The sequence below is a fragment of the Castanea sativa genome, chromosome 5 (assembly GCF_040712315.1).
Source record: "Castanea sativa cultivar Marrone di Chiusa Pesio chromosome 5, ASM4071231v1".
NCBI lineage: Eukaryota > Viridiplantae > Streptophyta > Magnoliopsida > Fagales > Fagaceae > Castanea > Castanea sativa.
This window is the reverse complement of record NC_134017.1, coordinates 1,211,655-1,223,190: the sequence shown is the minus strand read 5'-3', so window position 1 is coordinate 1,223,190 and position 11,536 is coordinate 1,211,655. Positions and strand designations below refer to the sequence as shown.

At 33.6% G+C, this 11,536-nt stretch overlaps 2 protein-coding genes across 2 annotated transcripts; both read right to left on the bottom strand.

The window, feature by feature from the left end:
* Positions 1–246: 246 nt before the first annotated feature.
* LOC142634289 (GDSL esterase/lipase 4-like) lies at positions 247–2,602 on the bottom strand. The gene is made up of 5 exons (XM_075808584.1): positions 2,013–2,602; positions 1,789–1,910; positions 1,081–1,314; positions 664–916; positions 247–567 (listed from the first exon to the last, which is right to left on the bottom strand). The coding sequence occupies exons 1-5, from the start codon at positions 2,263–2,265 to the stop codon at positions 329–331; spliced, it is 1,101 nt and encodes a 366-aa protein (XP_075664699.1). The 5' UTR covers positions 2,266–2,602; the 3' UTR covers positions 247–328.
* A 5,471-nt stretch (positions 2,603–8,073) lies between these two features.
* LOC142634214 (GDSL esterase/lipase 1-like) lies at positions 8,074–11,302 on the bottom strand. The gene is made up of 5 exons (XM_075808506.1): positions 10,987–11,302; positions 10,776–10,897; positions 10,439–10,663; positions 10,079–10,334; positions 8,074–8,773 (listed from the first exon to the last, which is right to left on the bottom strand). The coding sequence occupies exons 1-5, from the start codon at positions 11,240–11,242 to the stop codon at positions 8,535–8,537; spliced, it is 1,098 nt and encodes a 365-aa protein (XP_075664621.1). The 5' UTR covers positions 11,243–11,302; the 3' UTR covers positions 8,074–8,534.
* Between the last annotated feature and the right edge of the window lie 234 nt (positions 11,303–11,536).

Here is an 11,536-nt window from a genome sequence, read left to right as displayed (position 1 = left end):
GCCTAAAATCACTGTTCATGGACAATGAACAGTAACAAACACGCGTAAAAAAAAAAAAAAAAAACTTGGACGTGGACGTGCGTTTGCGCTATCCAAACGCCCTCTAAATATGGGACAAAAGGATAAAATTTAGCTTATTTTCAAAAATAAAAACTAATATTATCAATTTAAAAAAAATTAAGATTAAGACAAAAAAAACCATAAAGAGAGAAGAAGTAAAAGTGGAAAACATTTTGCCAACAGACACATTTGAAACGCGAGATGATTTTATTCAGTGTACTAAACCAAATCACCAATCCTACATAATACAGTCCCAAATGTCACAGCTCTACAAGATGCCAAATAGCTTCTTTAGATTGTAAGGCCCTGTGATTTTTGGATGTCCATTCCAAAATAAGTTGGCTAATTGTCTGTTGGCACTTTCAGTTGGATGTGCAGCATCAAACCACACATATTCACTAGGTTTGCTGCATAACTCATACTTCACTGTCCCATTTTTCCCTCCACATGTGAACTCCCCATTGTATGTCCCACTGCCACAGCATGCACTCTTCCCAACCTTGAAACCTACTCCAATATAATTATTGAGTAAACAAAGAAGGATTAGTTATGGTATGTATAAGCAAAGATATTGGTAAAATTTTGATGGAATAGGAAGATTACCAAATTTTGTACTGTAAAGTGTTCTTGCAGCTAGGGTGGTGTAGTAATCATATAGTGCATATTTGAATCCTGGTAACTGTGTTTGTATCTTCTTGAGGAGTTTGGGTAGGGCTATGTTGTGCATTTTTGCTACTACTGAAGGCTCATGGGCACAATCACTGGTAATCCCCAATGAGACTTTGGTGGCAGGCATACATCCTATAGGCCCCAAGTTTTGGAACCCAAATTTTCTTCCTCCCATCTTATATACTTTCTGAAAAAACAACAAAGTTACATTGATACAATTCTCATAAATTGGGGTGTCAATTATATAAATTGATGATTTAGGGGACATTGAAATTGGACAGCGTTTAGGGCGAAAAAAGAGGTGTTATTTATCCATAAAATTATGTTAGGCACAGGAGAACCTAAGCCTACCTTGATCGCAGTGGTGAAATTGCCAAGCACCATTGTCATGTATTTCTTCTTGTAAGAAGAAGTTATTACATTGGATTGGTTCACAGATGATGTGATGGTGATGTAATCGTTGCCGCCAATGCTAAATAAGTAAACAGATTTTGATAGCAACTTCTTGGCTTCTGCATCACCTAGCTGCTGCTTTAACTTCTTCTCTACCTCCTCAAAATAACTTAGTTGCAATTCAAGGTTTATCTGGAAAAGGAACAAAAAGAAGAATGAAAAATGCTATTGAGTAGGTTGAATGAATATACTTTTTTTTTTTGTTGGTTGAGAGGAGTTGAATGAATATACTAGTTATCTAAAATGGTAAATTTTAAAAATCAACATTGTTATTTTTGAACATAAAAAAATTAACATGAATGTTTAAGATATTATTATCAAAGTCAGTATTAATAACATTGTTAATGTTAAGAATGCCCTGCTTTGCTCTAGAGGCATGGGCCTACTTCTTTGAACATGCAAGGCAGCTCAGCCTAGATAAATGCTGTCTAGAATATGTTGACAAGTTAATATGTAGTTCTTTTCCATTACAAATTTCACTTTATTTCAATGATAACAATGGTAATAAAATAACTGTATCATTATTACTATCAGTAACTAGTTTTTGCCAAAATTTCGAACCCTTAATGCAAATTGTAGATATCTATAATGCAGAAGATCACATACCGTTCCTGGATGAGTCTCAGGAAGAACACCAGCCCCAGCAGATGCAAAGTTCACTCCATCAGTATAGTTTTCAAATCCTGGCTGCAGATATGGTTTGATCAATGGCAAATTTGCATACTCAGCTGCAAAAATCCAGAGCCAAAAAAAAATTACATTAATCAAACTCTAATTAAGTAATTATATTAGAAACCACAATTGGTATATTGTGAAAAATATAATGTTACCAATGAAGTCAGGTACAACACGGCCATCGCAGACTCGACCAGTGGGGTGCTTGAAGAAGGTCTCACCATATGGCCAGAAGTCTGTTTTGGGGCCATTGATGTAGTTATTGTTTCCAGCGTCAAAGAGAGAGTCTCCAAATATGAACAATGCAGCATGGTTTTCTGGCAACTTAGCAAGGCAAGTGTAAGGAATAATGAGAAGGGTCGCAGAAAAAAAGGCCAGAATACAAAAGTGTATGCTTAGACTTGCCATGGCAAATGTTGGTTTATGATTTGAGCAAGTTTTCACTAGTTATGGTGCACGGTAGAATGAGAGTATCATATGGGTATGGTTTTTATTTTTGAGGTACTAAAGATAGTGGGGAGTTTTTTTTGGGTTGGCCAAGGTGTGGTGTGGGCGCAGTGTGAACTGTGAAGTACTAGACAAACTGCATTGCTCAAACCGACCTGGAAAATCACAGCAATTTGGCTCTGAAGCTGAGATTAATAAAATATCTGAAGACATGTGATTAGATAGAGGTTGATCAGGTTCACAGATAACACATACCAGTACTTGCAAAGACCTCATTTTTGTTTGAAGTCATTTCTTTGCATGTTATGAAGTCCTCATGCTAAATTTATCTTTTTCCAATATACAAAATTCTTTTTTATACATACTAATTTCAACTTATAGTGTCGATTTCATGATAATTATTCTTATTTTATCATTAGGCTAGCTACTATTTAGTTTTTGGTGTAGGTGGCGGTTTGAACTCTAAAACCTCCTATTTAATGGCAAAAGTTTTTACCAGTTAAATTAATTAGAATTCACGCTGATAAATCTTTTGAAACAAATAATAATTGTCAGGAGCAATGAGTTAAAATTTTGAGACAAGTATTAATTTATCACTAATTAATAAATAGAGGGTGATGTGGTCTCCCCTTTATCATGTAGAAATTGATTAGTGATAATAGGTTATTTGAATTTATTCAGAAAAAAGAAAAAATTATTTGAATTTGAGACGTGGGAAAACTTAAAAAGTTAGTCAAAAGAAGACGCTTGACTTAAAACGAGGACTTGCTTGTGTGAACTTCGAAAACTTTCACAAAGCAGCGGTCATCCATGACTTGGACTGGTTGACTACATTGTCTGGCATGATTTTCAGAAGATGTGGATTGCTTACACGGTGTTCGACCACAAAAGCTTCTACGCGGTGATATTTTTATTTTTATTTTAAATTTTATTTTTTTAACAATCAGTTTTTTCTTTTATAAAAAATATATTTTGAGAAAAACAATCAGTTTGTTTCAATAGAGAACTTATTATGGGGTTATATTTTTTCCTATTTTCTTGTATTTTTGATAGTTTGGTAATAAAAATGGATTAAAGAAAAATTATTTTTTAATTTTTCTTATTTAATTTGGCGTAAGATAGAGATATTTTTTGTTAAATTTTTTTAGAAAACAACTCTGTAATCTACATGCGAAGCTGAATAAAGGAAATTAAGAAACAAATTTTCAACTTACTTTAAGGTCTCTACTCTCTATCAAATATAAGAAAATGAGATACTTTAGAAAAAAAAAAATTTCTTAAGAAATGATTCATTTTCCAAAAAATATTGATGTCGAAACAAGTTTTTAACTAATCTTTAAATTCTAACATCGGAAAAAATTCAAAGAAATAGGTAAAAAAGTATTTGCTTATATAGACATGCATAAATTAGTAAAAAAACACAATTTACAATAACTTTCTTTTTTTCTTAAGAAAATAAGTGTACTTCATCTCGCTTTGTATAACTTAAATTATAATTGGCTGAAAAAAGGAAAAAAGTAAACCATACAACAAATTAAACTTATTTCTATAATTAGTCAAAAAAGGAAAAAAGTAAACCATACAACAAATTAAACTTATTTCTATAATTAGTCAAAAAAGGAAAAAGTAAACCATATATACAACAAATTAAAGTTTTAAAAATTGGGTCATATTAACGGGTGCTCTTAAGGCAATGATTAACAATCCATTTTAAGAAAGTTTTCATACCATTTTTATTAGAAATGGAAAAAACTGTCAAAATATTAATTATTTTTTTTTTACCGCAAAAATTTTCTTTAAATGAATTATTAACTATTGCCTTAAGAAGTAAGCTATTAGGCAGAGTCTTTGATTAGGCATAAAATGCAATTTACTTGTTGAGTACTAAAGTGTACTCATTGATATGATCCGCTACTCCTTCATCTCATTTTTGCTTTACACTCTCTTTCTTCTTATACCTCGTGGATATTTTGTCAAAATTTTCTTCTTCTTTACTTTTTCTTGTTCATAAATTTCTAATTTCTATCTTTTCTTGACAGCATTTCCATGCTACTAGACATATGTTGGCACTTTGGCAACAACATCGTTCAAACATTGATGACATGATTATGGCAATAGGTTACTTGTTTATAAATTAAAAACATTGATAATAACGTTTAGGCTCTACTCTCTAGTACCTTTTCATTAAGCTATACAAGCATTGAAAACCTCATTTTAAAATCGTGTTTCTTAATACCTATGATATATTTTCTGCACTAGAATATGTAGATTGAACTACAAAATTTGTAGTTCAATCTACATATTCTAATGTTTTCGAGGGAGACCTCTTAGGTCCAAAACTTCAAATCCCTTAATTGTAATTATGAAATGAGCAGTGTTATGGGTAGTCAAGTTGTATCACATTGAGCTTATAAATTGATGTGTCACTAATTATAAAGAGAAAATTCAAATATTTAGTTATAAAATGGTTAAAACCTACTAATTACATTCATTATCACGTTAGTTTTTAAGTTTTATATAACAGAAATGTTAACAGATGCTTTAATAAACTTTTATAAAATTGTTTATTAACAATTGTCTCAAAAGTACTTGTTAATAAGAATCTTCATTTAGTAAAATTCTTTAATTGCATGCCCTTCCTAAATGTGAATCCTGGTAATCATCACAAACACAAATGGGAAGTTTTTTTCCCCCCCCCCCCCCCCCCCCCAAGAACCTTTAAATTCTTTGGAAAATGCATTGGTATTCTTGATTACACCAGCAATGAGGTGATGTTAAGGCATTCTTGATTGCCACAAGAATGACTTTCCTGTTCGCATTTCTCATAGCATGTGGGAGGTGGGAACACATGAAGTCAACGAATGTTCATAGAGTTTGAGGAGATATTTATGTATTATTGATTGCTACAAGGGTGACTTTCCAGCTCGCATTTCTCATAGCAAGTGGGAAGTGGGAACCCATGAAATCAATGAATGTTCATAAAGTTTGAGGACCAACTTACTGAATGAAGTTCGAAAAACTTACAATTACATAGAAGTATAGAACCCCCATGTGACCCCACATTTTGTGAAATAAAAGTGGTTGGTATTTGGTACCACCAACATTTGTTTTTGGGTGAAATGGACATAGGCTGTCACGCATTCACATACACACAGGAGAAAACTTAAATACAATTTTGGCGAAAACACCATTTTGTTCTTTTATATTGTGGTCACGGTCAATTTGGTCCATACATTTTAATAACAATTAATTTTGTCTTTATTATTTTCAATTTGCAATCAATTTAACCTCTACTATTAACTCATTAACAAAAAACGCTAATGTGATAAATGGTGTGAGTTAAGAAGATTATGTGGCCTGTAATATGACAGGTTTTGCCCAAGCAAAATCAGCGGCATTAATTAAAAATCCAAGTCACATCCACGTTAGAAAAATTAACAGATCTAGTTGTCTCCTCATCTTTATCTTCATCTCCCCCTCCCACCTCTGCCCTCCTCCACTTGAAATTTCTTAATCTAATGCAGTATTTTGCAATAGCCAAACTCAAAACAAAATTTTAATGCTTTCCAAATTCAATCAAAGACTTCATTCTTTTCGTTCTTGCCAATTACTATCAGCAGTCACAAAGGTTAGCACATCTTTCACCCATAATCATGTTCCACAGATTGAGTTTGGAGAGAGAAGGGATATAGGATTGGATGAGCAATAGAGAGAACAACTAGTTCCATTAATTTTCCTCATTTTCATCATCTCATTGTGCATTATATATACAGTAGAATCCAAAATCAAACAGAAAACTTTGTTTTAGAAAAATAATCAGGATAAACCTAACTAACCGTATATGAGCAGAGTTAACTCAGCCATGGCCAAGTTAATTGAGTTAACTCTATAACTCACCCATTTATATAATGTGAACTGACCAAGTTGACCTAAATTTCAAACTCTGAAACCTGAAATCCAGCCATAGCCAATCATCAACCTCAAAGCGCTTGCCTCTCTTTGCTGGAGCTATTGAGGTGGACATCAAGTCAAGCGAGGCAACTTGCTAGGTGCTAATCCGTACAAGGAAGAGTGTAAGGAGCAAAGTAATTGAAGAGGAGAGGCAACTGAAGGGGATGGGATGGTGGAGATGGTATTGGTGATGGTGGTGACGGAGGTGACGAAGAACGGATGAAAAAGAATGGAGAGACAAGAGAGAGAAGGGAGCGTTGGTCGGACAAGAGAAAGACAATGTGGATGTCTAACGGAGGAGAGAATGGATGTTTTTGTTAATTTTGTTAACGTGGATATGACTCAAACTGTCAATTGATATGGCTGATTTTGGTTGGGCCAAGTGTGTCATACACACCATTTGCCACGAAGGCTTTTTTTTGTTAGTAAGTCAATGGTAATGATCAAATTGATTACGAGTCGAAAATTATAGGGACCAAATGAACTGTGATCCCAAAATGTAAGGACCAAAATAGCACTTTGCCTACAATTTTTTAAGTTTGGTTGTAAGTTGTAGCATTAGAATAAAACTTAAGATATATTTTAAGAAATATTTTACTTATACAATTATATTTCCTTAAAAATAATATTTTAGAAATTTGAAAGAGAGATTAGTTCTTTTGATGTTTTTTTTTTCTTCATAATTTTGATGTGCATATAGAAAGTTTGTTTATTTGGAAATATATCAATTTTAGAAATTATTACACATACTAGGAATAGTTATTACACCCTTCTTAAAAGGAGTAATTATTCATCATTTTAAACATTAGCTATTTGTAAGTGTTAAAGGACTCTTTTTTCACGCCACATGACATTATTTCATTGGCAACTTACGCTATATCAACATATTATTGATTTTTGGGTAAATCTCATTTAAAGCCCAAAATAAGTTTTCAATTTTATTCAACTACATGAATTGGGCTAACATGACCCACACGATTCTCATTTCAAGAGTTGGATTCATGGTCCACATTTCCTCTTCATCAATTGAGCTAATGACCCATGACATCATCAACATCAATAAATATAGATAGGGTTCAAGCAATGAATCAAAACTCACGGCCCATATTACCTCTCTCATATTCATGAAAAACGGCTTCTCTGATAAAAGCCCATATTTGCACAAAATGATAACAAAGCCCAAGGTATGCCATCTTATTTTCGACTCATGATCCAAGTTCGTTAGCCTCTTTGGGGAAACTTTGAGAGTTGTGGTTTAGAAGGCCAAGAAGTATGTTTAGTAAAACTCCAGTGGTTTAAAGTTGATAAAAGAAACATGTTGCTTGGTGTGTTTTCTCTAACTCCCTGAACTTTAACGAGTCATTGTGTAGCGGTTAACATCTAGTAAGTCTCTCTTATCACATAAACATTTAATATGATAAAACCATCCATTGCTCTTTGACTAAAACTTAATACTCATCATGTAACAAATACTCAAAAACTCCAGCCATTCAAATGTTGGCAAAATAACTATTCATTTAATTTTCAGCTGTTGCTATACAAATTTAGAAACCTAATTATATTATTCCACATAAACTATGTTACTATTTTAAGCTAAAATCCAACTTAAACACATGGCTAAATCTGATTGGCTATCTTTAATCTTCAAATATAAAATATTTATAATATCTTTAAAACCCAGTTGTCATCTACCATAAGGCCAATAACCAGACCACATATTCCCCTGCCAGCTACCTGAGCAGAGCATTAAATGCTTTTCTTGCTCACCAAGATTAAGTCACAACATAATGAGACCTTGACTAGATCTCTAAAGCTTCATTAACTATCAATCAATCATTCTATTACTTACTAAAAATATATTGTAATGAAATCTTAGATAAAAAATATAAATACCCAAAAGAGAAAACCTTTCTCGCAAAACACAAGCAGTGTGTTCAACACTTGACATTTGGTTGAAAGTGATATTACTAGTCATTTAATGCTCAATCCTAACAGTCAGCTGCTATACCAAAAATAATAGGATTTCCTTAAAAGAGATCTTCCCATTTTCAGCTAAATCCAAGAAATAAATTTTGAATATTCTCTCCAGCAATCTGATATCATCCAACTGACCTCATCTACTTCAACTCCAACAACTGTCTTATGACAACTTTTTCAGATAATTGTCATAGTTGTTTTTAAACAGATGTGACAGTTGACCCAACAAGTGATGGTGTTACCTCCAAAAACATAACAAGAAAGCTAGATATGATTTTAACTGGTCACAAATAGATATACTATTATGCATGTCCAAATAGTTGTTGCACATTGTACGGGCTTGTGACATTTGGTGCTCCACTCCAAATCAGCTCAGCTAACTGGCGGTTGGCTGTTTCAGTAGTATGACCACCATCAAACCACACATACTCACTAGGATTACTGCATAAATCATATGGTTCTGTTCCATTTCTGCCTCCTCCACAATTCATTCCCCTATATGCCCCGCTGCCACAGCATGCAGCTTTACCATTCTTGAAGCCTAAAAATGCAAAGGAAAAAAGTTACAACAAAGATGGAGGTAGGAGCAATGTTAGAGACAACTTTTTCCCAATTGTTTTCCCCCTTAACTTATTAAGATAACAAATTATGATTGGAGCAACGTCACTTTCACATTGTAGTATTTTTATTAAGTACCAATCACAATACACCAATTTGAACAGTTATGAAATTTTTTGTGTTCTTAGATTTATTGTAAGAATAAGTTTAGGGACAAAGATTACTCAATTTTTTCAGAACTGCAATAGTGGAATGTTATGATTGGTGTTAATAAAAATGATGTCAATAATGAGCTTATATGAAAATAGTAGTCTGAATTACAATTTGCCACATCAATGATGGTAAAAAAGTGTTAGCAATATGGATCAGAGTAAAACAAATTCTATTGAAGATAAAGATAAAGATAAAGCTCCAAGTAACAATAGATAGCAGATGGTTTAGTTTCAAATATGTTTGCCTTAGCTATATAGATATGGATAATTTGTATAGTAGATAAGCTTGTTCTGTTTTCTATTGTAATCTCCTTTGCAAATATCTTGCTTGTAATTATTATATGATAAATGCTAACGGATGCCTTTAGAGTAATGATTAATAATCTATTTTAAGAAATTTTGTATGAAAAAAAAATTAATAATTTGACAGCAATTAATGTTAACCATTGCCTTAAAAGCACGTTAGCATAGCCTTTATTATATAAATAAATGAAAAACACATAGAAAGTCCTTTATTATATAAATGAAAAACACATAGAAAGTCTGGCTGTTGATTTGAGCCAGCTTCCGTTCACACTATGTTAAACATCCGTCTCTCTTTCTCTGGAAATCTCTAGATATCACTTTGTTGAGCCACAATTTGACTAGTGTTCTAGAAGTTCATTTGGACCAGAAATAAATAAGCTAGAGCCTAGAAGAATACTCTAGAATCTGTCATGGGTTAGAAATTAAAAAATTAAAAAGCTATGGCCTAGGAACTACTAGAACTCTAGTGGCAGAAATTAAATGAAGCTAGAAGCTTCAATGTCGGTTACTTAACCGACCTACCTTCAATTGTGTGCAAGTGTATTTAAGGATAGTTTGTGTGAATGTGAAAGTGCCAGTGCCGTGTGTGCACTGGTGTAATAATATGCTTGTAAAGAGTTGTAATTAAAAATAAGTGTATTTGTTCACGTATTTTACTCAACACACTACTCTTTCAAACTAAAAGATGGTGAAAATTTGTTGTCTCTAAAACTAACAAGGTAAATCTAACAAGGCAGAAGCATGAAATACAGGTTGTGGTCACAGCCTACCATATTTTGAAGGGTTGTTCACTCTGTCTCCGAGTGCGTTGTAGTAATCAAAGATTGAATATTTGAATTCCGGTAACTTGCTCTCTAATTTTTTAAGCACATTGGCTAGAGCACTGTTGTGTACTCTTGCCAAAGCTGAGGGTTCTTCAGCACACCCACTGCCAAGTTGGGGACTCCTTGCTTTCATGGCTGGCAGGCAACCCAAAGGCCCTGCATTCTGAAATACAATTTTCCTTCCTCCTAAATCATATATTTCCTGAAAGAGAAAAATGTTAAACATAAAAAACAAACCAACTTATTGAATACTGTCTTTGAAGTAAAATACTTCCAAAAAAAATTTATTCTCAGTGATTTTCTTACTTTGAGCACACTAGTCAAGTTGCCTATGACCATCCCCACGTATTGTCTTCGGTAGGACTGAGAAGCATTGGGGTTCTCCGAGTAAAAGCTGAAGTAATCGTTGCCTCCAATGCTAAACAAGTATACAGCTCTCATCAGCACCTTCTTGGCTTCTACATCGCCTAGTTTCTGCCTTAGTGACTTCCCTACAGCCTTAAAATTGCTTAGCTGCGCTGGGAGATTTATCTGGAGAGAAAAGGACAATTGAGCCTAGTTCTACTGCTTTTTCTTGAAGAAAAAAAGGTGGAAAGATGAATCCACCCATAGCTAAGTCTTGAATGGAAAATGATCTACATACCGTTCCAGGGTGAGTTTGAACAAGAACACCTGCTCCAGCTGAAGCAAAGTTAGCCCCATCAGTGAAATGATGTGCGATTGGTTGTAAGTATGGTGGAAGTATAGGCAATTTGGCAAACTGGGCTGCAGCCATTGAAAGAAAAAAAATGTCACAATTTAAGAACACAAACCAATCTACATGTTATGGTGAGGTAATGTGATGTGTTACTTACCAACAAAGTCAGGGACTATACGGCCATCAGAGAGTCTTCCAGTGGAATGGTTGAAGTAGGTTTCTCCATATGGCCAAGAAATTGATCCACCTTCCATACTACTACCATTGAGGTACTGGTTGTTGCCTGGATCAAAGAGTGAGTCCCCAAATACGAACAAGGTCTTATGTTCTCCATTTGGCTTGGACTGAACATGGCAGCTGATTAGGTTGAGAAGGCTCACAAACACACAGAAAAAGCAGCTTAGACTCGCCATTAGCTAATATGTCTCAGCTTTTATGCAAAGCCTCACCGTGTGGTGGATTCCTCTTAACACTCCCACCTTTTATATATCCAAAATTCTAGCATGGCGACAATGACTTCAATGCAAATTTTTTTTTCTTTTTTGGGTAACCATTCACAATTAATGACATAATTTATTATGATTATAGCAACATTTTTATTTTACTTGAATTTGTTATTAACGTCGCTTTTATTGTATGACTATTTATAGTTTTTATTTCACAATTAATTAATGGCATAATTTATCATGAATATTATCTTCATTTGA

What these genes read in the sequence shown, in the direction of transcription:
- LOC142634289 (XM_075808584.1), bottom strand. Translation starts at nt 2,265, where the DNA reads ATGGCAAGTCTAAGCATACACTTTTGTATTCTGGCCTTTTTTTCTGCG. An exon ending in ATTTCACCACTGCGATCAAG is followed by an intron (nt 917 to 1,080) that starts GTAGGCTTAGGT and finishes TTGTTTTTTCAG; the next exon opens with AAAGTATATAAGATGGGAGG. An exon ending in ACTTTACAGTACAAAATTTG is followed by an intron (nt 568 to 663) that starts GTAATCTTCCTA and finishes ATATTGGAGTAG; the next exon opens with GTTTCAAGGTTGGGAAGAGT.
- LOC142634214 (XM_075808506.1), bottom strand. Translation starts at nt 11,242, where the DNA reads ATGGCGAGTCTAAGCTGCTTTTTCTGTGTGTTTGTGAGCCTTCTCAAC. An exon ending in TATAGTCCCTGACTTTGTTG is followed by an intron (nt 10,898 to 10,986) that starts GTAAGTAACACA and finishes CAATGGCTGCAG; the next exon opens with CCCAGTTTGCCAAATTGCCT. An exon ending in TTCAAACTCACCCTGGAACG is followed by an intron (nt 10,664 to 10,775) that starts GTATGTAGATCA and finishes TTTTCTCTCCAG; the next exon opens with ATAAATCTCCCAGCGCAGCT.